The 27553-nt window shown below is 44.1% G+C and overlaps 1 protein-coding gene across 3 annotated transcripts in view; it reads right to left on the bottom strand.

Moving 5' to 3' along the window:
* Positions 1-2687: 2687 nt before the first annotated feature.
* The window catches only part of Cul1 (cullin 1), an 82088-nt gene continuing 57222 nt past the window's right edge, over positions 2688-27553 (bottom strand). For all 3 annotated transcript variants that reach the window (XM_058574372.1, XM_046429796.2, XM_046429797.2), the window contains exons 6-22: positions 27373-27463; positions 26518-26681; positions 21074-21236; positions 20088-20218; positions 16171-16278; positions 15988-16094; positions 14082-14130; positions 13631-13762; positions 12670-12787; positions 11306-11382; positions 10844-10975; positions 8549-8641; positions 5799-5846; positions 5640-5722; positions 5004-5109; positions 4376-4489; positions 2688-3291 (exon numbers count right to left, since the gene is read on the bottom strand). In XM_058574372.1, coding sequence (XP_058430355.1) covers positions 3211-3291; positions 4376-4489; positions 5004-5109; positions 5640-5722; positions 5799-5846; positions 8549-8641; positions 10844-10975; positions 11306-11382; positions 12670-12787; positions 13631-13762; positions 14082-14130; positions 15988-16094; positions 16171-16278; positions 20088-20218; positions 21074-21236; positions 26518-26681; positions 27373-27463 — 1797 coding nt within the window. In that variant the 3' untranslated portion in view covers positions 2688-3210. The remainder of the gene's footprint in view (positions 3292-4375; positions 4490-5003; positions 5110-5639; positions 5723-5798; positions 5847-8548; positions 8642-10843; positions 10976-11305; positions 11383-12669; positions 12788-13630; positions 13763-14081; positions 14131-15987; positions 16095-16170; positions 16279-20087; positions 20219-21073; positions 21237-26517; positions 26682-27372; positions 27464-27553) is intronic.

The following is a 27553-nucleotide window of genomic DNA, read 5'->3' as shown; positions in this document are numbered from 1 at the left end:
ATCTCAGATCAGATGAGTGGCTCTTGCTGGGCACCAAGGCCTGAGGAGCTGTGCAACAACTCCCACCAGTCAATCTACGTAAACTAACAAGTCGCGTGATTTAAGCAAGTAGCTTTAAGATCAGATTAGAACCAGAGTTGAGGATGGGGCTCAGCATGCACAACGCCCTGGGTTTAATTCCCAGCACTGCTCCCCTGCTCCCAGAAACGGATGAGAATGTGAACCTTTCCAAGGAGCCTAAGTATTCTTTTAAATCTTAATGGAATTAGTAGAAATTTGTTTGTTTATACACCCAGCCCTAAAGATTCCAGTGAGAGCTATGTATACTCTAAGACATCCATAATGTCCACACTTACCTATTAAGATGAAGTCATTATTGGTCTGCCCCAGGAACAGGTGCTTGAACTGCACAGTTAAGATAATATATAAAAAAAATCATACAGTTACTATGATTCCCTTAAAAAGGGGGGGGGTTAATTCAAACATTTTAAGTTACCATGGTCCCCTCCCCTCAGTAAGGTATGGCAAACTCTAAATTTAAGAGGAAAATTATAAGCATCTTAAAATGCTCCAAAATATTTAGGATTCCAGAGTCCTGTTGGTCCTATAGCAGCTATTCTTCTCTTTTCTTGTTCTTGTTCATGAGCATTAAGAGCCTGCTGGGTTCCTATACTTTAGTGGGCCTGGCCAGCAGTCCAAGTCCAGCAGAATCTGTCAGGCTCTCAGCTGCTGAGGCTGGCATGGTCTTTAGGTCAGAGGGAATGGTCCCCCAGGGATTTTCTTAGTTCAAACCCTAACTCTGATAAGACCAGAAACTGATTTTGTTCAGCAAGCCCAATGGCAGAACATACATTTATCAAGGAGGTAAAGTTGACAGACGAAAAATAAACTTTTGTTGTCACAATACTTTGTTTCCAACCTTTTGGGCCATCATTCCCAGATAATAAGCACTGTCAAGAGTGGGTGACGGCCACTCCATAGGCTCCTGCTGTGGTATCCAGCTGCAAACATCATCACCCAGGATTGCTACAGCTTTATAAAAAAGGCTCCCCTGTGGCCTCTAAAAGTGATGATACAGGTAACTCGTGAGATGTGAGGGCTAAGCCACAAGTTTAACTAGTTAATAGTAACTCCTCAAAAGCCAAATCACAGTGACAGTATCATGGTAAGAATCACAAGTGAGAGGTAAGAAGGTTGAGACTCCCTTGGTGAGGGGAGGTGACACTCGTGTGGGTTGCCAACTCTGGAAGCTAATCCAGGTCACTCCTCAGGGCAGGGCACAGACTTCCCTGTGGACTGCACGCCATAGCGCCAGGCCTTTGCTTTCAAGCTGTTACAGAAGACTGCTATTTACTAGATGGTCCTGAAAAGTAAACCCCACAGAACGTGCTTTTCTAAATGCTGGAAATCTGTTAAGCAACCATTTGGGCCTAAAGGTGACTCACTGGAGCTCAACCCTCTTGGCCTGTTAGGATATGGTATGGTTGAGTAAATGAAGGCAAAGGACCTGGAATGGCATTTTCTTCCCATAACAGTACATTTATCCAGTATGAAGGGGGCAGGTTCGAGTGTGGGTCTGAAGAAAGACGGAATCGGTGCCTGACAGAGCTGTCCCTTCACGTGTTCAGCTTTGCTTACTGTTAAGCAAAACAGAACCAAGGCACTTACCCAGGGCCGCCTGATCCTGGAGAGGTGAAGACTCCAGCAACCTCCTGAGGATCCTTTCCACTGTTCACGGACTCACACACAAATTCTCAAAGTTGTTGTTTCTTTACAGAATTTTTCCCAGAGATAGAAAAGGAACAGTTACAAGGAAAAGCAAACTGTGAGCACCACTCCCAATTGACGTTAAGGGGCGCTTTTCCAGTCCTTCCCCTGGAGCCTGAGGGCACTTAAGGGTTGGAGAAGGTCCCACTGCAGCTTGTGCCTGGCTTACCCACTGGGACACACTGGAAGTGTGCATGCGTCATGAGCATTAAGAGCCTGCTGGGTTCTGAGGAACCCCAAGCACTGCTGCTCACTTTAGTCGGCTGCGCCTCCTCCCACTCTGCTAACTCAACCTGGTAAAGGGAGGATGTCCAAGCATTTGAGACATTCTGAGCTTCCATGAGGAAAATGAAAGACCTGGCTAGGGAGCCTGGCCACCTCCTCCCCATTCTTCTGGCCAGAAAATGAACACAAACCAGACCTAAGAATGAGAACCAAGAAGGAAGCTAGTGAGGAACAGATGTACAACAGCCACTGAGGGGTGCAGGACACCCAGGATGTGGCCCCATCTGAGGTGGGTGTGCAGCCTGAAACTCAGCTTGAGGTCTCCTTTGGGGACATGCTGGGAAGGTGCTCCATACTCATTGGAGAGGAGGAGGTACCCTTAACTCACCTCCTGTTGACCTGTTCGATTTGGCAGTTGAGGTGGGACACTGTAGAGCTCTGGCCAGCTCCACCTCCAAATCTCAGCTCCTCTGTTCAACTGTGACAGTCTAGCCCCTCCCCAGAGGATTAACCTGTGAAGTGCTCAGTGTCAGCCAACCGACCTGAGGTCACTGAATTTCTTGCTGCATTCAAGTCACAGGAGGAAGCCTCAGAAATAAGTGTGGGTGTTCAACAAATTGCAAGGGGGACTGATTAAGATCTTAATCCAGAGATGCAGCCCTTGAAGACTACAGGAAGACACGGGGAATATGAAGTTGCACAATCATTATATCTTTTATTTACATATAGAAATTAGTAAAACTTAAAACAAAACCAAATGCAACTTGTACAGAAATCCTTTAATTTTCTTTATTTTCACACATTAAAAAATGAAACACACTATACAAATGGTTTTTCATAGCAGATTACACGTGGGTCCATTCAGACTTGCTCTCAAAGTGCTGCCAACGTTACAGGCGCTGCCTTAGACGACAGCTGTTATCAGGTAGCCAATGTATTGATTTAAATGCAGTAGCATGCAGCCCTCAGCATGGAAGGTTCAGTTCCCCTCTGTTCTTAAATTAGGTTAAATGGCGTTGGTGTCCATATTTACAGACTTGAAATGTATCAGTCCTGAGCAGTTCTGCTGTAAATCCGAGACCAGCTGATGGGAGTCTTGGTCTCGGTTTTAAAAAGGGAGGTCCAAATGGTGGCAGGCTGGCTGCTATGAACTTGACTTGTTTCCATTCTCTCCACCAGAACTATTTGCTGCGGGTCGTGCAGACCCTTCTAGAAGGGTTAAGCCAAGTAACTGTAGGTGTCCTTTTCACCATCGACTCGCTCCAAATATTCCTTCTCAATCAGAATGTCAATGCATTTCTGGGCAGTTTGTTAGGAAAGGAAGAGGTAGTGAACGGGGAAGAAAAACACAAACCACCATCAGAACAGAGGTAGGCTGCCCTCACCAAGGCTCACCCCCTACTTCCCAAAGCTCAGCAAATTCACCCTGCATGTCTGCTTACGGTATAGGCAGCTCAGACGTTGCCTTCGCTGGTGGAATCCCTTCAGTAAACTTGGTGACTCCTCCAGAGCCAGCCCAGAAACCCCCTACCCCCACCCCCTGCAACTGGCACCAGAGGGTATAGAACCATCTGGGCTACAATTTCCCTTTCTAGCAGTCTCGCTGTCTTAGTCTTAGGCGGGACTTGGTCTCACAGGACTCCAGGAGCCACACCTGGCCTCCTGACTGCTGGGGAGTCACCATCATTGCCACCCTCTGAGGCTCTCCATTGTGGGTGTTCAACAAATTGCAAGGGGACTGATTAACTTATCCAAGTTTTTTCAGAAGAGGAAAGACCTGTTACTATTCTAAACAAGCTCAATTAGAAACAGGCCAAATGCGAGTCAACAGTAGACAAGTAATGAAGGTGTGTGCTCATACCACGGAACACCTGTGCGGGTGAAGATGGGCGCAGGACGGCTAGACGCTGCGGCCTCCAAGGCCCTCCTATAGAGGACGGAGCCAATTCCTCCCGCACGGTGAGCGTGTTCTATAAACCAGTTACGTATGGTTCACAACAAGGCCGGCTGCCCTTTGGTGTGAGAAGTCAGATGGACAGTGGTTTGCCGGGGAGAGCGTAGGTCCTGGCCGACTCTGGTTAGGTGGGATGTGTGTATGTATTGGGGAGGGGGGTGTGGGTGCTTCTGGGATGTTGGTGCCCTCTTATTCCTTGTCTGGGTGCCGATGACACAACTGTCTTTGAAAATTGCTAAGCTGTATACTTAAGGTGTGTGTACTTCTCTGTATGAAGATTTCAAGAGAATGTCAAAATTAATCCTACTTCTTTTGTATAACTCTATTACACAGGAGTAAGCCAGTTCCCTCCTTCTTCACAAACCAGCAGTTAATCCACCTCTCCCTCCTCTGCAGTGAGAAGGGAAAGCTGCCGCTGTGGGCCGGTACCTTGATCACTGGGACCCGAGGCTTGAACCTGGAGGACAGCTGGGTGAGGACCTCCCCGAGGAGCTGCTGGTGCTTCAGGACCTTCCTCATCTTCATGATCCTCACGATGGCCGCCTGTGAACAGAGCACACAAACGGATGCTTTGAGCTGCCAAGCTGAGCACTGGAGTTAAAGGCAGCCGCATCAAGGCTGCCCAAAGCCTGGGTCTACGCACAGGCGCAGTTTCCCACGGGCAGCAGGTGTCCTGCAGGTGAGAGGGGGCAGGGAACCAGTTTATCCGCCCATGTTTCAACTCTAACAAACATTAAAATGTTTTGCTCTTATGCCAACTTTAGTGACAGTCTTGAGAGCACGAAACTGCCCGTCCTTCTCTCAAGTGGCCCGCCTTCCCTCTCCTCTTCCTTCCTTAACTCCGCTGTGTTTATCTGCTTTCCAACATTTAAGGAAAGCGGAGACATAACGACCTCATCCCCTGGACACCAAGCGCCTGGTTCCAGAACTCATCTTTGGCCATTGCAGAATCGGTATTGACCTCGCAGCCACTCACTGTCACTGCCACACATGACACAGCCTGTGCCTCAGCCCTGTCCTGAGGAGAATCACACGTGACATGGCCATGTTTAGTCACCTGAATCAGGAGTTTGCGGTCTTCCTCAATGTTTTTGTGTGTGGTTTCTTGTTCTTGCTTCTGTTCAGTTTTCATTGGCACATTGATGTTAACCCTCAATTTCTTACTGTCAAGAAAACCAAAGAACCCGATCACTACTCTCCCCAAAAAGTGGCAAGGAAGCATCTTCCAATGTTTCAAAAGAGTTTGGCCCCCCTTGTCCCAGGCCAGGCAGAGGGTGTGACATGCCTTCCATCTCGGCTGGGAAGTGTCCTCCCTGAACACCACACGCTGCCATCACGGGTGGCCTCCTGCTCTGCCAGTAACAGGGACAACTAGTGGCAACACATTACCACAGGACATCCAGGTCCTTGATCTGCTCCCCCAAAGGAGAGGAAGCCGAGACATTTGGACACATAGGCCTAAAAGTTCCAGGCGAGTCATTTAAAAGGGCATTTCTCAAATAAGGAAAAAACCCAAACTCTGCGTCTGATGAAGCACTTTGGACTGCCAACAGAATCCAAGGCCGCCAGCAGGCTTCGAGCTGGCCCCACCCAGCCTTGCGCTGACAGCAGACTCCCTCAGTTTGTAATACCAACGAACCCCAGGTGCAAGGGAATCAATCTATGCTCAAGCTGTTCAGTAGGCTTTTCTTACTTTTTATAACCAAGATACAACTTTATTAAGGTGTCCGGCTTCAACTCCACCTCGTCAACATTTGCGTTTTCATCCTCCAGGACCTGGAGGGAAACCACCGTTAGTCTACGGACCTCAGCACAAGTCGACTAGCTGCGGGTACAAAGTGCACAAACATACCAGTAACTTCGACTTCAGTAAAATCTGCAGCACCTGTGCCAGAATGTCCTGCAATTGGAGAGAGAAAGAAAGTGAGCTAAGGAGAATGAGCTCTGCTGTCTGCAATAGCCACCGTGGCAACCCCACGGCCCATGCTTCCTCCGTATAACCGTCCCCGAAGAAGAATATGTCCAGAGGAAAAAGAAAAACAGTGCTTCTCAGAGGTTCTCTAATCCATCACTTCCTCCCACCCTCAGTAAGAGTGGAGTCATTCCCTGATCACCAATAACAAAAGCTGACCATTCCACCACACCTGAGTATCAGAATGCACAGCTGGTTTCTTCCATTAAAGCTACAGGAAGTTTTCATTTCTTAAATGCCTGACAGATCATCTGAGACACTGATCACTGCAAAAGAAACTTGTTTTTTATTTTTTGGTGCTGGGAATAAACCTAGGGCCTTGCATGTATCAGGCAAGCACTCGATACCATTGAACTGCACCCACCCCATACCTCACACCCACCAAAGAACTTCAGCAGCAGCACTGGAAAAAAAGTTCTGTTTATGAACATGCTAGGGCTCAGGGACAGTGACTTGCTGCCAATGTGGCTTTGGTGACTTTAAGCATATTGTGTGGCCTCTCATCCCTAACAGTGAATGGTCTGGTCACTTCCCAGTTTTATGATCTCATGGAACCCAAGGACACCATCAGCCTGGGCACCTCCACCACGCCCTGGACGGTCATCATGCACGAACAAAGGTCTTGCCCACACCATAAGGAAACCATTCTGGCCCAAGGATACACAGGTAAGGCAGGCAGTTCAAGAGGCCTCTAATCTAGTAACTGGCCCAGAAGTGCCAACTATGGCTAGGGTAGGGAAGGGAACAGCAACCTAGTACTAAACACGGGTAAAGACTGGCATGGCCTTGATCATGAAGCCAAGCAAAGGCAGCGAGATGGCTGCCCGTCAGCCCCTCCAGCAGCACCAGCCTCCAACTGCCTTTCAGTCGCCTTACTCTGATGTGACGAGGAAGCAGGAAAGGCTCCCACGTACCAAGGAGCGAACCCATCTGCTTATCAGGAGTTGAAGATGTATTTGAGACTAAAATGATTCTCCTTACTTTCTATGAGGCCAGCATTAACCTGAGCCCCCAAATGAGATAAATGTCACTAGGAAACAACAGATACCTTTTATGACTATAATCTAAAACTCCTCAAGAAAACATTGGCTGGGAACCACTCTTCTGAAATACTCGGGAGAAGTATTTCAAATCTGAGAGTGTTTGCATTCTGTGATATTTACATGGACTGTACTGGTTGAACCTCCCTGATCCAAAAACTCGAGATCTTGAACACTCTGAAATCTGAAACTGTCTGAATCTGCGGGTGAATCTCAAAATCCTACAGACCCCACAGTGGTCAAAGCTAGTGAGTGAAGCACGGTGTGAGACCCAGATGTATGTACAACAGCTGTGACCTTATATACTACTAATGCCTAATCAATGAGGTCAAGAGAAAAACTCTACCTACAATAGTGTCAGAATGATCTGTAGGAATACATTTAACAAGAAATGCAAGACTCACATACTGAAAACTACGAAGCACAGGTGAAAGAAACTGAAGAGCCTAACCAGATAGAAAGACACCCATGCTCAGAATGGGAGAATTAACACTGCTGAGGTGGTGAAATATTCCTTCCTCAAAGCAACCTACAGATTCGGTATAATCCCTGTCACGATCTCAACTGCCCCTTTTTAAAGAAATGAACAAGCTGAGCCTGAATTCATATGACAATGTAAAGGCCTCAGAATACCAAAATAATCTTGAAAAACTAGAAAAAAGTTGCAGGTCTCCATTTTAAAACTGTAGTACTACAAACAACAGTAATCAAGACGGCATGGTGTGGCCTAAGGAGAGACAGGGATCACTGGGAAAGAACCCAGAAATAAAGCCACACACCTGTGGTTCATGTCACCACTGCTAACAAGTACAGGTCTCTGGGGTTAGAAATGTTCTGGAACTGGACAGCTGTGGTGGCTGTGTAAGCGTGTACACACCCTAACAACCACTGAGTTGCACACTTTGAAATGGGAAGATATGTTATGTGGAATTTTATGGTATTTAAAGTGTCAATAAAAATGACACTAAGAGAAAACTTAATCTAGGTAAGAAAAGTCTAGTTGAAAAGAGATTAAGAACTAGTTAAATGGAGAGAACAGTGTGTGTGTGTGTATGTGTGGGGGTGGTGATATAAATCAGCTCGACCCGACTGCAGCCAATTTGAGTCATAACAACCTTGGATGCCGCTGTGCAGGCCTCATCTGTTCTCCCCACACAGATTCCAATAAACTCTAAACACAGACAAAACCATTAGCGTGATCTGAGGAACTCCATGGCCCAGACCCTGGTCCTGTCAGCAAGACGTACGTTCTGGCTTGGATGAAGCCACTTGTGCCTGACCATTACAAGTGCCCCTCCTCCTCCCCCAAACTGTGGTGACCATGGCCTTGCCACCACCCAAGACATGCTTGTGTCTCTAAGTCCCCAGTTTCCAGCACACCCTGCTCAGTCGGCCTCTCCTCAGCCTCCTGAAGGGTCATACACTGGGGCCAGGATTTTCCGGAACTCGGCACGTTCATATTCATGAAGCAAACTTCTATTTCAAATCAAAGACACCCACCCATGTCCTCTCCCCACACCTTCCTACCACATCCACAAGAACAAGGAGTGGCCCCTGGACACAGTAAACACCGTGGCGCGACAGCAATACCATTTTGATCTGCGTGCTGTCGGTCAGCTGCTGCACAGTATAGGCGTCCTCTGAGTTGTACTGGAGCAGGATCGCCATCTGAAACGTGGATGCCTTTGAGGCCCCGTGTGAAAGACAGAGAAGAAAAATTTAAATAGTGGGGAAAAAAACCACACAAACAGCTTTAAGTTTTATGAAACATACTTTTCAAACAGATGCAAAAAACAAAACAGATCTATTTCAAAGGCAATACAAAGGCTGCAACATCACCGTTACACACTTTCCGGAAGGACCAGTGGCTGACTACCTTCTCAAACATCACCATGATTTTGAGTTTCCTTCTTCAACGTGCTATGTAATACGCTCTACACACAGCCACGCGCGCTCACCTAAACATGCGTGCACCTGGTACACGGAGACATCAAGCACACATCTTTATGTTTGCTTTTGTACTTATGAGAAGGACATTATTTCTTGGTATAATATCGACATAAAACAACCCGCACAGTGAATCTTTTTATATATATATATATATATATATATATATATATATATATATATATATATATATATATGTGTGTGTTTCCCCTGAGCACTTCATTATGAATGTATTAAAAACGTCTAGTGAAAAGGCAAGAAAAGCCCATGGGGGCTGAGGACCCCCAGGGAGCACCTGATGATGGACTCCTCTCCTGCCCTTCCCTCCCTCCCACAGGGTCCAGAGCTTCCAGTAATGCACAGGACTCCACGCCTGGTCGACGAGAGAGAAATATGCAATGACACCCTGGGCCTGTTTCAGGGCACCCACAGCAATGCTTCTGGCCAACTAAAAGATGCCAGTCAGAAATGACCAATGACTCTCCAGAGGGAGGAAGGAAGAGCAAGACTCTGCAAGGCCCCCGAGATGCTCTTCCCAGGACAGTGAGCAGGCTGCCTGGGGAACGGGAAATCCCATGATCTTTCTAATGGCAGTGACCAAAACAAATCTTAAAGGAACGTTGTCCTGGTGTGGTTACACAGGTGTTTTCTTTGGCTGTAATTTAGACTGTATGATTAAAATGCATGCCTTTTATTGTATTAAATGATTTCAATAAAGACGACGTACAATAAAGAATCAATTAAAAACACAGGGAAAAGCACCTTATTTGTTCCTGCCTTAAATAAAACACAAGGACAGGGAAAGAACACATTACGGCTTCAAGCTGTGCCTGCTCTCAGCCACCTTAATGTGGCGGATGCACCCTGTGCTAAGCTTCCACCTGGTCAGGAACAGAGCAAGACACCCTAGGTTCTGGGTTCTGCAGTATAAACACATGCATTCTCTCGTGCGTATTTATAAACCAAACTTCCAATTGTAGAGTAACATGTGCTCAAGGTGATAAAGACCTCTGAACCCAGCACAACAGAACATTTACGCATTTAATAAAATTCCTGAAATTTAAATTAATGAATAGCTTGAGCTGCAGAATCCATTTGGAAGTTTCTTAACATTTAAAAAGACTTGCAATTATCTTTTTAGGCTCAGAGCAAAATGATGCCAGACGTTAAACAAGTGGTTACTGTGAAGCCCACCATTCACAAATGCTTGTGAAGAACCTGGACTTATATTTTTAGTAATAGGGACTGAACCAGAGGGGCGTCACCACTGAGCCACACCCTCAGTCTGGTTTTCACATTTTCTTTAGAGACGGGGTCTCGCTGAGCAGCTTATGGACTTGCTAAGTTGCTGAGGCTGACTTTGAACTTGCAATCCTCCTGCCTCAGCTTCCCTAGCCGCTGGGATTATAGGCATGTGCCTCAACAATCCCACATGTGCCGCTGGGATTATAGGCATGTGCCTTTTAGAACCTGGATTTTTTTTTTTAAAGAGTAAAAGCCTTAAGTGAAATTTTGGCTCTGCTACCTAATAAGCTAGAATCCAAAGAATCAGTAAAATTAACTGGACCTCAGTTTCCTCATCTACAAAATGGAAATATGATTGCATGGTTATTGTCACCACATACTCATTTAGTTCTCAGAACTGCTGTAATCATTCTGGGTTATTATTAATACAAAACTGCTCAAAGAGCTGTTATCATAACTAAATATATGAAATTCCAGTTTTTAAGCTACCACCTAAACATCACTGTGTGTCAGGCAGAAACCACATCACATGCACACACCACTTCTCAAGTACAAACGTTTGGCAGAGGGGCAAACTGAGGCTCAGAGTATTGGCTCCTTAGCCAACACTGGTGCAGCTTGTCGGCCCACAGAGACTGGGCTTTTAAACAAGTTTTTTTAAAAACTTGTTTCTAAATAAGAAGGTGATCTTACCTGCAAAGTGTACCTGTTCTTGAAGCAGTTAGTTACCAATTCTCCTTTGGACAACTGATACAACCATGTCAGTTTTCTGCCACTGTGACGGCTGGCGTAGAAAGCTGTGAATCGCTGATAGCTTCGTTCCAACTGGATAAAAGAACAGCAGTATGTGGACTCCACAGCCCACCACATCCTACAGTCAGCATTTCTAGATAAAGCGCCACCCCAAGTTTACAGCATCAAAGCTGTGCATACATAGAAGTCGGGGCTAGAGGAGACTCCTGGAAAGTTCTGGAAGCACTGGAGGGTAAAGCCAAATGGGGCTTCCACTTCAAGCCCAGCAGCTGCCATCAGATGTTTATCGCAGGCCCTGTGACTCAGCAGAGTGCCTGGCCAGCAGGGACCATGCCACAGTGGGGCCTGCTGCCCTGTCTATCTCTGCTCAGCCCCAACAGCAGTGGGCAGAGCCATCCTTACCTCGGACGGCAAGGCGAATGTGCAGGACTGCTGGAAGGGCCACGACCCGGAGCTCAGGACTTGGATACTGAAGTCCACTGGGGGAGGGGGTGAAAATTTAGAAATACCTTTAGTCTTACAAGCCAGAACATTCCATTGTTTCAGATAAACACGAAATCCTTAGTCAAAACATGTTAAATGAAGAATCCTGCTTGAATGTAAATTAAGAATTAAACAAACATTTTATTTAATTAAAATTAGTAAAAGACAGAAGAGTCCAAGTTTAAGTTTTACGTGTTATTGTCAAAGAAGAGCCGTGATACCCTGTGCCGTTCTGTTTGCCCACTGTCTTTTTCTGCTGCGCATGATGCAGTCTACCTGCCACCTCGGGTCACAGGCACTGCACAATAGCTTACGGCTTGTGAGGAGACCAAGCTGGGCCCGTGTAACCCATGAATTGTTAACAAGACTTTCACCTTAACAGATGGCAGAAGGCCCACTGGCAAAACTGCCAAGCTTACCAGTGAGTTAGCGTGGTTAGCACATGACATCAGCTGACAATGCTGGCACAAACCTGCCTCCCACCACCACCGCAAGACCCTAAAGCAGGACCCCAACTGCTCTCTCTGGTGCACTGAGTCGCTTGCATTGTCTATAATAGTCCTAACTCTGACCTGAAGTTGCAACGTCTAGTTTGACTCACTGTTTTTCTTGTAATCAAAAAAATTTCTAGGAGCTGGGGTTGTGGCTCAGAGGTAGAGCGCTCACCTAGCATGCGTGAGGTGCTGGGTTCGATCCTAAGCACCATATAAAATAAAATAAAGGTATTGTGTTCATCTATTAAAAAAAAAAAAGTAAATATTAAAAAAAAATTTCTGGCCAGGTGCAGTGGCGCATGTCTGTAATCCCAGCAGCTCAGGAGGCTGAGGCAGGAGGATCGCAGATTCAAAGCCAGCTTCAGCAAAAAAGGAGGCACTAATCAACTCAGTGAGACCCTGACTCTAAATAAAATACAAAATAGGGCTGAGAATGTGGCTCAGTGGCTGAATGCCCTGAGTTCAATCCCCAGAACACCCACTCTAATTTTTTTTTCCTAAAAACAACAAAATTTCTAGAATAGATCCAAAGTAAGGTTCAAAATAGGACAAGACAAACAAGCCCATGCACCCCTCATCTGTGTGGGGTGAACTTGGAGGCCAGAGAAGAGAGCCATGCTCAGGCCCCCAGGATGAGGAGGATCGTGTGGTATGCGGGGGGGCGGGGGACGGGACTTCCTACTACTCCGTCTCGATGGCTGGCGGAGCACCTGCCACTGTTGCTAATGGTGTTGTTATTTCTCTCTGGCTGCAAAGAACCCTGCCTGCAGGAGAACACTTGATACTCACAGTCTAGCGGTTCTGAATTCGTCAGGTGCTTTTTGAACTGCTCATTCAGATCTTTGCTCACACCAATGTCCTGGAACATCCGCTGGAGCTTGGAAGTATACTCAAAACCACACGCTTGCTGAAAGGATCCAGATACTGTTTCACTCATTTGTACAGAAATAGCAACGTGCACAAGGCAATTTCAGAGGAGTAAGAGCATGGCATGACTCGATCACGTCAAACTACTCCCTGAGTTAATAACGTTTAGTTATGTGGTATGGTATAAAAGCGTGATGATTAAAGTTGATACACTGTCACTACATGTGAAACAGTGAAATCTTAATGCATACCAAACCACTGTTTCAGCATCCAAGAGCACAGCATCCCCACCCTCAGGTAGAACGCATAGATGATGTGATTTGTCCTTTATCCCAACCCCTCCCCCATCCCCAGTGTTGAGGCTCCAGCCACGTGGGTGAAGGTACTCGGAGGGGGCGCCTTTGGGGCAACTAGGTCTAGATCCCAGGCTTGGTGTCCTCTTGGACAGAACTTGTAACGTGCTCTCTGCCAGGTGAGGAGAGGGAGAGAAGGCGCAGCTGTACTCAGCTGGCCAGCACCTGGTCTTGGAGCTCCACCTCCAGAGTTTTGAGAACCAACTGCTGTTTCCGAAGCCTCTGGTCTAAGGTGTTTGGCTTTAGTGTCTGAGCAGACAAAGACGGCACTGACCCTGATTCTGGGTCAAGTGAAACATGCTGAGTCACGGACAGCCCCGGAAAGGCTGGCCGCCCCACCTGTACCCAGGGACAGGGCTCAGGGGCAAAACAGAAAACCCCAGAGCAAACAGCACAACAACCCAGCCTTGTGGCCGGCGGTGGAGTGGCAGAGTGCACTGGGCAACTCCTCTGCCCCTGGACAACCCAGTAAACACGACTGGATGGATGCGGTCTGAGGGCTCGGGGTCTCCAGGAAAGAGGACACTCACCTTGAGCTTGGAGATCATGCTCGCTTCGGCATCATCGCTCGCACTGTTCTGATGAACGAGTCTCTTGGCCAACATCTTCGCGTAGAACTTCTGGAACACATCTTTGTCCTCTATGTACTTGAAGACAACCATCTGACAAAGCCACGAGAGGACGCACTCATGAAGCACGCTCTCAAGTTGGCAGTCCACATGCCAGGACGCACAGTGTGCCTGGTTTTGGCCAGGCCTGTGTGCCAACGTGCATGAAGGCAAAATCCAGCCCAGAGCACTGGCACTAAGCATTTCCGCCAGTCCACTGAAGTACATGGAGCTGGCCTGGGCTTAGTGTCAACGAGGACAGTAATGCCTCAATTTAAGGAATAAAATCATCGATTCAAAATAAAATCATTGCCCAACATACACAGCCTCACAACAACTAGTGAAGCACAGAGGTGGCCGCGGAACGCCTTACCACTTGATTGAGTGTGTCTTCTAGTTCTGCCTCTTCTGGGTTCTTGGAACTGAAATTTTAAAAAAGGTACCATGTTTTAAAACAAAGAGCAGGCGTTTACACAAGCACCACTTGGCCAAATGACCCTATCAGAGAGTGGGCGGAGCGTAAGTGATCCGCTTCCTAGACCAGGCCAGACCTGAGGCTGCCGGAGGGTTGGCCCTCCTCACTGAGGTGACCTGGTAAGCCCCAGTTACACCAAAGAACGGACTGTGAAGGAATATTTAGAATATCCAACAGGAGATAGTTAGGAAAAAAAAAGCCCCCAAGAAAAACATGACGCTATCCTTTAAGATAATCCATTTAAATATCAGTAAGTGAGGGTCACTTTTCTGATTGCTTTTTACAGTCTGCTGTAATTTAGCTTTGAAAAAATTAAAAGGTACATCGTTTCCTTTCGGTGGCCTAAGTGACGCATAGAGGGAGGCATAGACAGCCTGAGAACATCCAGCTCAGAGACTACCTGTCCTTCACTGGCTGGTCAGGCAGCCGCGCTCCCAGGAGCAGTCACTCAGCACCCGCTAAAGAATGCCTGGAAATTTCTCTGCCACTGTGTTTCAGCAGACTTAACTGATGACACATCATAGATTTGATTAGGGCCATTTAGAAAAGACAATGGGTTAAAAAGGACACCAGTAACCTGAAAACCTCAGACTATCTCCATATTTAAATTACTTAATATGCTACATTCTAAAAAAGGTGACATAAGTCACAGGAAGCATTACAACATCAAGCCCTTTTTCATTCTTAGAAAGCACGCACTAGAGCATCTGATGAGAAGAGCTGAAATCACGCACGAGCCCAGCATGGTGGTAGTGAGCAGAAAGATCACCAACTACTCAAGTTCTCACTGGTAGGGGTTGGTGGGGGGCGTGTTGCTAGAGATAGCTATTTTTTAAAATTAACTAATTTTTAGAGAGAGAGCTATTGACCTTTACCAAATGTTTCCCCATCTTCTACCACAAAAAGCCCATGTGGTTTTCCCAAGGTTCCCAGCTAAGGTTGGAGACCCTCAAGGCTTGCTCCTGCTGAGCTGGGCTCGAAGTTCCAGGAGGCTACACAGATTGTATTTCCAGGAATAATTCCTCAGTTCACTGAAGAATCTGGGTTGCTCAAACTTCAGATTTCTGCAACTCTCTTCTTATGTGAGACTTGTCTCTGGTCTTTTTATGCTGGTATATGTAGGTATTCTTGGGCTTTTTGGTATTGAGGTCATGTTCTTAGACTGTCTCTAAGAATAATTTACCAATATCAAACCAGTACAATTTGTGTGGGAAACTACTGTAGCAGAGAGCCGAAAGGGAACTGTCTCCCTTCATTAACATTTGTTGATGTGACATTCAGGGTTGTGAAGCAGACCTTGAGCACCTCTGATCTGAGAGGAACTGTGGAAGGGAAGGAGAACCTGAGGGAAAGCAGGATGGGGTTGGGGATGGACACAGGGACACACACAATCAGTGAGAACTTGACACACGTGGAGAGAGAAGCACATCTGACGATGTCACTTCCACTCTGAATACACATAAATCATAAATAAGATTAGGGAAAGTACCAGTTGAGAAATAAAATGATTAAAAAATAAAGACTATGAAACAGCAACATAACAAACTCATCAAATGAAAAATAATGTCTCAAAGTACACAGAGTAACACAGCACTAGATATGTGGTCTCTGCTTTCTGCAAACAGCCCGCGGGAGCTGGTACAAATTTCCAACTGGAAACGTGATGCATTATCTTTGAGGCATTTTCTCAAAAGGTACCAAAATTAAAATCCAATCCACATAGAACCATAATGTAAATTTTAACTCCTCAGATAAAAGCTGAGGTTTTATACAGAGGCACAGGCAAAAACACAAAGGGTAATACCTCTTCTTCAACAAGGAGTCACAGTATCGCGCCAGCAGCTCAGGGGATTTACTGGATGACTGGGCCATTTTGGTAACTGCGTTGTTGTTTATGAACCGACCACACGCCTGCGGGCAGGAGAGACAGTCAGAGAAAAGCATCTCGCCCCTGCGCACTACAGGCGAGCCACGGGAGCAGACCCACCTTGTCAAGTGCAGCCACGAAGCCAGCGTCGTTGTTGAAGGCCGACATTACCAGGGCATTGTACTTTTTATGAACATCTAGCACTGTCTGTACATACATTTTGGGGTCCTTAGATAGAGGGAAAAACACAAAACAAAAGGTGGTTACTGGGAGTTCAACTGTATGTGCTGCTGTAGCATACTCTAGCCAGGCGGGGTGGTGCAAGCCTATCTTCCTGGCTAAAGGAGGAGGCAACTTCAAGGCCAGCCTGGGCAACTCAGTGAGACCTTGTCTCAAGAAACATAAAAATTAAAAATAAATAAATAAAAGGGATGCAGCTCAGTGGTAGAGCATCCCTGGGTTCAATCCCTAGTACTGCCACCACACACACAAAACCAAAAAATAACAACAACAACAAAAAAGCCCAAATCTAAAAGGTTTATATGCATTTTCAAAGAAATTAACAAATAAGATCAGAACTTTTGTTTGACCACTGAAACACACAGGACATTCTGATATATATATATATATATATATATATATATAGAGAGAGAGAGAGAGAGAGAGAGAGAGAGAGAGAGAGAATCTCCTTTGACTAAACATTTTCTAAGTGATAGCTCTGGCAAATCATTTTAGTTTTTGACATTACAAATCCAAATTCTGTACTTTATTTTGGCTGGAATCAGCCAGTGGGACCAATCTTGAACCCAGCTAGGAGCTCAGTCAGAGGGCCAGCAGTGGAGTGGGGAGGGTGGAGATGGCAGAACCAACTGGGAGAAGCGTGTGGGCTTGCATTGGTGGCCATAAGCCACAGGGTCCAGTTCCGCGTAGCCAGGGCAAGTGCTGGGGCAACAAGGAGTCTCCAGCAAAAGGAAACATGGGAATGAAATGGAAGAGTGGCTGTGGGGAGGCAAAGGTCACGGAGCCAAGGAGTGCTTACCCAATGAGCCACATCCCTAGCCCTTTGTTAAAATATTTTTTTTAGAGTCAGGGTCAGCCCTCCCTTTCAGCAGGAACTTCCAGTCACGCAGGGTCTCTGCTTGGAATGGGTACGCTTTGACCACTGAGGCTCATCTGTGGGGACCCCTCTGCCTAGCTTTACGAAGACTTCACTGAACTTCCAAGACAGGCTCTGCCTCCCCTGCCACACACTGCCCCAGTCCTAGCACAGGTGCCTGCCGATGGCTGCCTCTCTTGCCGGACAGACTGCACGAAGACACTGCAACTTGCCTGCTGCGCGTGGTGACCTCCAGGACAGGGAAGGGAAGGACAGGGAAGACGAGGGACTCTGGGTTAGCAGAGGGGAGGGAGGGTGGGAAGGATGGCATTATGATACACTCTTGGGGTGGCTCTGCACCAGGTACAGCCAGAGGAAGGGGAAGCTGTGCTCCACTGTGTACCATGTGTCAGGATATGTTCTGTTGTCAGGTATAACTAATTAGAACAAATTTTAAGAAATTTAAAAAGGAAATATACTTAAAGGTCTGCATAACTTTTTATTTCACCTGTCCCTAACAAGGTATCCCAAAAATGGCATCAAAGAGGTGCCCAGAGAGCTCACATAGTGTTGGATATGATTTCAGAGGGTCCACTGTGACCCTAAGTGTTACTTTAACATCTAAATATGTCATGAATGATCTAGCGTCATTAAAGAATACTGCCAAGGGTATCCCAGGTGCTACAGGTGAGGGAGCACCCTTCACCATTCATATGGAAACTGGTGCTTCCCCAGGCCAGTAACAGATCTGAACAGTCCTTGACGCCTGCTCTTCTCTACAGCACCTTGGAGGGCTCAGTTAGCATCCTTGTCTTTCATCCATCCAGGAGCCAACCAGAGCAGATTGTGACTTGAGTTTTGAGAATTCTGAGGACAGGCAGGAGTCCACACCAAAAGACGTAAAATGGCACATGACTGGGGCCTTGTTCACAGCCCTTACCTCCGAAAAAGGTAAGGCCCTTCTCTTCTTTGAGAAGAAATTAGGGGAAAGAAATGAAAGAAGAAACACACCGCCTAATAATTTGGGGGTCTCTAATCCTTCCTCATAAGCACTTTGTCTTTGGGATAACTTTATCTCCACACAAAACAAAGAGAGAACACAGAGAAGCCAAAGTTTCAGAAATATGCACACAATAAACACAAACCATCAACTACAGAGTAAAACAGCTAACAATCTGTATGCATGCAGACTGTCCTCAGTGCCCAGCGGGTTTCTGAGGTGCCTCCTGTGCCAGTCTGTGTGTGTTCGGGTGTGGGAGACCAACCTTGCATGTGACTGGGTCACATTCCCTAGCTGGGTGCTGAGGTGCTCAGTCGCAGAAATGTGGCAGAGCTTTCCCCACCCTTCTTGGGTTCGAGGGTTGGTGTCTCGTGCATGGGTGTGTCTTGCTACAGCCCCATGGGTGGAGCTATGCTCACCTGTTCCTTTGTAATATAGCCCCTTGCCCTGTTGAGGATAGAATCTCCCATGGAAGTGCCTTGTATGTGTCCCCTTCTCTTACTGTGCCTTTGGGTGTGGCCTACCCAGATGTCAGTCAACTTGCTGACAGTGGACATCATGAAGATAGACTCAGCCCCCTGAAACCTGACCCCTTGCCTCATTTGAATAGCTTCTCCTCAACAAAAGGAGTCAGAGTGCGCTCTTGGTCTCTCTTCCTGAGGACCCTTAAGGTCACAGATTTTCACTTACTTTCTACAATTCAGCAGTCAATACTCTGCAATCCTAAGCATGCTTAACTTCTGGAGAGAACTTTCAACTTCCCTAGACTTTTAAAATTTAAATTGGAGTCCCGTTAAGAGCCAGCATTTATTGCTTTTGTCCCGGTGGCTTAAAGACTCAGATCTTTCAGCCCACGTTGGACGCCAATTGCCAGGTTTCTGTTCTCGAGACTAAAAGGCTCAGGGTTTACTCCAGTTGAACTGGGCTGCGCAAAATAACCACACAAGAGACACAAATACCTTCTTCTTTGGGGTCGCTGTGACAGCTCCTTGTGGAAGGTCAGAGCATTAGTAAGCAGCAGAGCCGGGGTGTGAACCAAGGCAGACAGTCCAGGTCTGCATCAGTCACACTATAATGGCATCATGCGTCCCCATACTGGGGAGTTCATACTTAACCTTTTACTAAAACCTGGAGATCTTTTCCACAAAACCATTATTAAGCCAGCTCCCTCCCAAGTTGTAAATGTAAAGTTAATCACTTTATAAATCTAAAGAAAGAGCTTTACATACATCCCTCTAATGACTCACAGATGGGCCTGAGAATTCTCAATCCCCAAAATAAATATGGAAAAGGAACTTTCCAAAGATAATAGAGAAATAAGGATTAAAAAAAAAAAATCCTAAAGTCAATATTGTCAAAAATAATTAACATTAAGCACAATAAAATCAGAGTCAGAAAAGTTTTCTCAGCTCAGGGGAAAGGACCAGATCCAATTTAGAAACTTTTCTTCTCCATTAGTTCTCCCAAACATTTAAAAATTAAAGTCCATCACAGGAACCAAACTGAAGACAACTGACTTGTGTCTTGGAAACCTGATACTTCCCATGTAAAATCAGCACCTCAATTACAAAAAACCTAGCAGGAACATTCTAGGTAGCTCCTTGAGCAGGAAGAGCACTAAACAATGCTATAAATTTTGGGGCCTCTTTGGTGCAAACAGTCTTGTGATCTTCAGTTGGAGGGTACAACTTGGATCAAAGTTCCAGGGAGGGGGAAAAAACTGACGTCTTCAATGCCTCAAAGGGGCCAGAATGATTCATGCAGGTATTTGCTTGGGGGGGCGGGGGGGAGTAGTCCCTGAACTCTTATTTCAAAGAGTCAAAACAAGTTTGCTTGTTTTGAAGAATCTTAATTACCTGGGTGAACAACAGAGATGCATCACACATGCTTGCAGCTATGTGAAAATACTAAGGCCACTGTTTTCAACTGAGTATTACTTACATTTAAGGCAGCTTCACCACACTTCTCAATTGCTGCAAGACCCTGATTATGAATGTGTGTCTCCAGCAGCTTTTTCAACTCTCCTAGGCCATCCTGGATTCTAGATACAAGATTATACATGCGTCCCAAATCTGCAAGAAGAAGGCAGTCACCTTTATGCACAGAAAAAACTCTATCTATTCCACTAATTACATATTTATATTGAGATGGAAGACATTCTGAAATAAGACAGCTCTTATTAGATATGTAAATAATCAAAAGCATACAAATTAAAAATAATCAAAAGCATTAAAACAATATTTTCTATTTGTGTATTTCTTTATGTATATTTTGCTAAAAGTTACAATAAAATTATGCTACTATAGAAGTAAGTGTATTCCCCTCCTTACTATGAGAATCTACTAACATTATAGAGAAGAGGTTCTTTTAATTAGTGTATCTAATGCTTCTTAAAATTCTCAACACTGAGATATTTTCTATGCCTGACACATAATAGGCACTTAGATATGTTTAAGAAATGAATAAATTTAAGGAGAACATGGATCACCATCTAAACTATAAACGTCACAAATGGGACCCCCAAATTCTTCATTGACTATGTATTGTACATGTTCAATTTATGAGAAGCAGAGAAAGAACCTGAAATACAAATATCTATGTCTGACTGTGCTCCTTACACATCCCAGTAAAGCAAGGAGAGGTTAAGGGACTATAAAATAGTCCTGTTGTCTCTAAGAATTTTCAAAGGAAGAATACTCAAGAAAGAATTAGGGGGTAACATCATTTAACACTAAAAGTGTATGGAACAAGTTATATATAAAATTAAACTGAAGAGATGCTCTTTTATACCCAAACACCACAGGAATCTGCAACCAACATGCAGTAAGGGCCACACATGAATCTTTTCAACAACGATGGACACTGCAGACAGCAGCACATCGCAGCTCAAAGCGAGTGCCCACATTTGACAAGTTTTAGTGGCTCACCTTCATTCTTGTCGGCATCCAATAAATTCTGAAACTCTGTGTGGAAAATTTCCAAGTGTTTTTCGATAAGGACCTGCTCACATTTCCTGGCCAGCTCATCTTGCGTGCTTTCATGAAGATAAACCTGAACTCTTCGCTGTTCCTCAAGCAGACGAGCCTCTGCCTGCAGAGAATTAATTGAGTGGTTTTGATTTGCTTTTAAAGAACTGTAAAGTGAATAATGGAAAATTAAATTCACAAATCTGTTCTAAAAAAAAAATCATGAAAAAGGGGATATTTAAATGGCCATATTTAAATACACAGAAGTGTTTCAAGTCCTATCCAAAAGCCCTGACAGAGCTACTATTATTAACAGTTTGAATATCTTTATAACAATTTTTCTCCTTCAGATAAGTGATATTTCACCTTTTTTGGGTGTTAATGTCTCCAACCTGAAAAACCTAAAGACCCTCCCTGAACACAGACACCATGTAAGAAGCTCTACTTTTGATTGAAGGCTACCTGAAGTCAAGGATCACACCATCACAATCCTGGAAATGATTACTCAGGAATAATCATTAGCAATAAGGCTTTAAAAAAGTTTTAAAGAAAAAAATATACAGCCTTCAAAACATGTAAAGAAAAACAATATAGCTAGCCATCTCTTGCCAATCCACTGGGTTATTTACACACCTCGATTTCCTGTGTTCCCCTCCAAGGAGGAGAGAAAAATAGGCACTTGAACAGAGGAGCAAAATGACTTAAAGTCAGCGAGTTCTAGACTCCATCACCAAAAAGTGTGGTGCACAGCATCACCAAGGAAGCACTAAATCGTCAGAGCAAGGAGAAAATGTCATCGACAGTCTCAAATTATTCATGTAATCTGAACAAAGAGACAAAAACTTCTTTTGAATTGTAAAAATGCCAGTACTCAAAATGATTTTTGAATTTGGTATAATTTTGGGTAAATCTGGAAAAATCCAACTGGAAATGAAGAAATACTCAAGAGCCAAGAAAACATAAAACAACTGGCTGGGAAGGCTTGGGCTACCCAGAGCAACCAGGGGACAGGTGTTAAACCACAGAACAGAGCTGCAGCCTTATCACACATGCCACTGAGGGCTAAGGTGAAAGTGGATTTGGACAATAGTCCTAATGTGTGACGATGCACAGCACACCAGCGAATGCATCTGAATAAAACACGAGAAAGGAAAGGAAGAGATAATGTACAAATTAATGTAAAAAGTTTGAAGTTATTAAATTTCCAATTAAAAGGAAATTAATTTTACCTAATTCAACATGCTAAAATAAACTATAGCATATTTGGTAAATGAAATATAATTATCTGCCAAAATAAATATAAAATGTTAACACAACGAATCATTAATGGAGAGGTTACAAAAAAACCTATCGCAATATTACAATCTGGTTTATATACACAATCAGTTAAGTGTCCCAGGCTAGCAGGGTCGTGTTATTTTTATTTTCCTGAAAGCCTGTGTAATTCTGTTTCTCTGATCACAAAGTCCTATTAAAATAATGAGACACTTTCTGTGCTTCACCCAGGAGTTCCCAGTTCAGATCTGGTGGCAAAACTGCAGTATTTCCTCCAGCCAGTACCTCAAGGATGAAGGCTGATGAAACAGAAGATGGAGACCCAGCAGCACCCTTGCTCTGGGGTTCAAGTTACGCCTGTTTCTTGGAAGGACATAATCCCCCTGGGCAGCTAGACAAACTTTATACTTCTTGCCCAGATGAAAAATTAGGCTTCCACATCACTGCTGATTCACTGAGGGGCACTGGCTTTCCCCCTTTAAGCTAGAAATAGCAGCATTTCACAGACCCCTCCCGAAAGAGCCAAGCAGCAGGAGAGCAAGCAGGTGCCCAAGGGACTGGGGAGGCATTCGTGGCCATAGGGGCTCTGCCGAGCTTATTTCACACACTGGTGAATCAGCCATGGGCCTAGGTGCTGGGTGTGGGCATGTTTTAGAAAGGATGACCTTTTACCCTCTTCCTAAACTCTTTAAGACAAGCAAGCTCTTCATCAGTGTGCTTGGCAGACAGTTTTAGAACACCGAGACCAAACTCAAAGTAGAAGTAACCTACAAAAGATTACCCTAAATTAATTCTGTTAGGATCAGTTTCAGGTTTAAAAAAAGAAAAGCAGACCATAAAGGGTGAGCAAATTAATTGACATTATTTTAATTTTGAAGTTAAAAAACTAAGAAAAAGAAACATTAGGAACCCAGAATAGTCAAAGTTTCTGTAGCTTAGATTAGTCTCAGTCACATAGGACAGTAAGATATTTTAAAAACATTAATGTGGCTTCCAGTTGTTCAGTCATCAAAGCTGTCCTTAGAAGGATACGCCAGATTCTCAAATGTCTCCACTGAAATACTCCCGGCAACAGGAGAGTGAGCAGGGACCTTCACGGAATCTGAGGATCTAGCCCAAACTAACTGCTGAAAGCACCGAGTTTCTGAAGGTCCACTCTTGACCTCAGTGTTGGTCAGGAGTTTTACAGTCTTAATGAAAAACCTTCTGAGTCACTGAATCAGAGCTGCCTCCTGTCCGCCCGTGGCGCTGCATCCCAGGCACTGAGGTTCTGGGAGGCACTAACGTGGAAGACCAAAGCCTTCCATCCTGCTAGCTTTCTGCCCTACACTCTTCTATACTCACTTTTATACATACATATATACTTTAAAAAATCTCAGATTATTTAGAAATTAAGGCTCATTTAATCCTCATTCTTACCTATTATTATTTCCAACTTCACAGGTGAGAAACTGAGGAATAGAAAGGTTATCTCCTTAGTGGCATAGGGATTTTAACCTAGATTCACAGTCCAGCATCAGATGCAAGGCCATTAAATAAGAGCAAAATTGTTTGTATGACTCTCAATTCCAATTTCATGCTTGCAGACTTTTTGCATTACAGACTTCTGAAATGTGCTAGAAGTCATGTTAGGTATGAGCCACATGGCTCTGGGCCAAACCTTTAATTCCTCTATGATGAAATCAAATTGCTGGGCACAGTGGCACATGCCTGTCTTCCCAGCGGCTCAGGAGGCTGAGGCAGGAGGATGGAATTCAAAGCCAGCATCAACAACTTAGTAAGGCTCAAGCAACTTAGCAAGACCTTGTCTCTAAATAAAATATTAAAAAGGCTAGGATGTGGCTCAGTGGTTAAGTACCTCTGGGTTCAATTCCTGCTATCAAAAAAAGAAGAGGGCTGAGGTTATGGCTCAGTGTCTAGTAGAGCACTTGCCCAGCATGTGTGGGTACTGGGTTCGATTCTCAGCACCACATGTTGCACGCAAGTAAATGAATAAAGAAGAAGAAATCAAATTTATGCAATTAGGATGCAGGAAGCACACGACTGGCTTCCTTAAAGGCAGGCACATTTTGGTCAAACCAGGCCAGTGCACGTCTCTGCTCCCCAGACTTTCCTGCTCATGTGGTTCTGCCCTAAAAAGCTATTTTGCTTGCACTGGAGTGCTACTGGTCTTCATCATCATGGACAACTGAGAAAATGACAACTCACACTAAGAAGTGCACAAAAAGGACTCATATGGCTACTGTGGACATACACTCTGATAAGAGGTTCCACTTTTTAAAACGTGGTTTTAGGGGCTGGGGATGTGGCTCAAGCGGAAGCACGCTCGCCTGGCATGCTCACGGCACTGGGTTCGATCCTCAGCACCACATACAAACAAAGATGTTGTGTCCGCCGAAAACTAAAAAAAAATATTAAAAAATTCTCTTTCTCTCTTTAAAAAAAAAAATAAAAATAAAACGTGGTTTTAGAAGAACAAACACAGAGTAGAATTTAAGAGACATGTTTATGAAAACTACATTGTCACACTACAAAATGAAATAACAGGCAGCACTAAGATTCGAAACAGATAATGTTTCAAAAGTTCATGTGTCAAACAGTTGTTGGAAACTTTGGATGAAAAAAAAACAACTACTCTGGTTGAGCTAGTGTTTGATCAGTACAAAAAAAGTCAATTTAACTCTCAAAATACACAAAGGAGGATAATTTTGAATGGTTGGTTATATTTTGAGATATTAGAAATTTATTTGTTGAGAACTTTCAACTTCAAACGTATACGCTCCACTTACAACAACTGTCTTCCATAGGAAAATACATTCAGACCACCGCAGACAAATTGGGTAGGACTTCATGTGACTGAAGCAGAGCAATTGCTCTTACTAATTTTCTAAGCTGACTCACTTTCTATCCCCATTTATGGAAAAAGTGATTCTGTAGTCTATTCACTCTCAAGTAAGTAGGGGACAAAGGGCAAAGCAGATATCAGACTCAGTAAGACCCAGAGGCTCCGTGGAAGTCTCCTAGTGTCTCCAGGTCTGGGTCAGCAAACTATATATAACATATATGCCAAATTCTACTGCTATCTGGATTGTTTTGTTTGGTACTGGGGACTGAACCCAGGGGTGTTTAAACACTAAGCCACATCCCCAGCTCTTTTTATTTCTGATTTTGAGACATGGTTTCACTAAGTTGTTTAGGGCCTAAGTTGCCCTTGAACTCATGATTCTCCTGCCTTGCTCCCCTCCCCCACAGTCACTGTGAATACAGGCATGTACCACTGCAGCCAGCCAATGATTTTTTTGTTTGTTTATTTGTTTTCAAGTGTTGAGGACTGAACCCAGGGCCTTGCACTGGCGAGATAAACATTCTATCACTGAGCTACATTCCCAGCCTGTTTTTTGTAAATAAAATTTTACTGGATCCCAGTCATACCTATTTGTTTACATAATGTTGTGGCTGCTTTTGCCCTACAATGGCAGGGTTGAATAGCTGCAGCAGAGACCAACGTAGCCCACAAAGCCTAAAATATCTACTATCTAGCCCTGCAGAGAAAGTTCACAGCTTCTTGATCTAATCATTTCTGAGAGCCTACATCAAGGCTACCTGAATTTTCAAGAAAGAGAACCAAGAATAATTGCACTAGAACTTCATGATGACATCACTAAGTACAAAAAAAGAAAAGGATGCATGAAACATGGACCACTCCTTCAGTTTCAGAAGGCTAATGTGAACCTAATCTAAACCTGAAGGCTGTGTTACAAATTCTTAGGGAATATTCTAGGAACAAAAAAGCTAATACTTTAACTTTGCAAATCTGAGAACACTTATTTCTTAAAATTGTCTCACTGGACACAGACCACATTCCAGAAGAAACCCTCCAAACTATGAAAGGCATGCAGCTCTCATGGTTACAACCTTAGAACATCAAAGAGAACACGCAGTCACGGTCACGACTACAAAATCATTTATAAAAGCGTCTTAGAGAAGCAGGAGCACGGCACCTGCTAAATGCACTACATGACAATAGTGCCAACGCAGGGCTGCGAGGACAGCTGCAGGTGCCGAGACCTCACCAAGGAGCAACGACTATTTCAACTTATGTCTACTGTACGTACTATGTTTCAGCTTACCTTTTTCATATATTCAGTAACTGGGTTCTGCTGCAAGAATTCAGTACTCTCTCTGGTATAAAATCTCTCTGTGTCAGCCAAAAATTGAGATTCAAAGGATTCTTTATACACTGTTAACGTAGGGCCCTTTGCAAATGCATCATCTTCATTCAGCCCCAATTCCACTAGAAATAAATACGAGCTACATTTCAATCACCCTATTTTTTTGTTATATTTCACAGAAAATACTTAGGTGTAGCATTCAGTTTAAGTTATGCTTAAAAGGTTAATGTGAAATGGAGGGTATAAAGTAATTCTTATTTACTAGTATAAAAGAACACTTGTTTCACTAAAAGAAAAGAAAAAAATCCAAGATGTCTAAAAGGCAAGTAATTCTGACCCAGGCCCAGATATGCTTCCAAATTACCATAAAGTTCATTTAGAGAACTTTTACATTTGAAAAAGCAATACAAATTTCTAATTTTAAACTTTCAAAGAAATACAATGCTACCCAAGTTTTTAAAACACTGTATTACTTTATCAGTTTCTCAATCTCAATTTTTCAAGCTGATATAGATTTCTGGTTATCATTTAGCTCAATAATGTTCTCTCATATTTACATCCAGTAATTCAATGAGACCAGAAAATAATTCGTATTTCTTTTCCATCAAATTTCCTTAAGGCACAAGGACCAAACAATTTTTTTGATGGGTAAAATCAATAAAATCACACTGACTTGAAGAGAATTAGGAGAACCTTTGTAAATGCTAGCAACATTCTTGATAATATTAAAATATTTTAAAATGCATCTTGTTAGAGCATTGCTATAATTATCATATGATATGAAAATGAATAAATTAAAGGGAAATTATTTACCATAGGACTGTACAACTCCACTAATCAGTCTTGTATTGATGGTCTCACCATTTCTTTCCTTTTCAATCAGTTTTAAAACAGCATTTGTTACCTTCAGAAAGAATAAAGACAGAAGATATATTTCACAATATATATTACTACATATTCCTTAAACATTCAAAGCCATTAAACAATGCATTAT

The sequence above is a fragment of the Marmota monax genome, unplaced genomic scaffold, assembly GCF_021218885.2.
Source record: "Marmota monax isolate L192 unplaced genomic scaffold, Marmota_monax_Labrador192_F-V1.1 WCK01_AAM20220418_F8-fsc00193, whole genome shotgun sequence".
Lineage (NCBI taxonomy): Eukaryota > Metazoa > Chordata > Mammalia > Rodentia > Sciuridae > Marmota > Marmota monax.
This window is presented reverse-complemented; position numbering and strand designations above follow the sequence as displayed.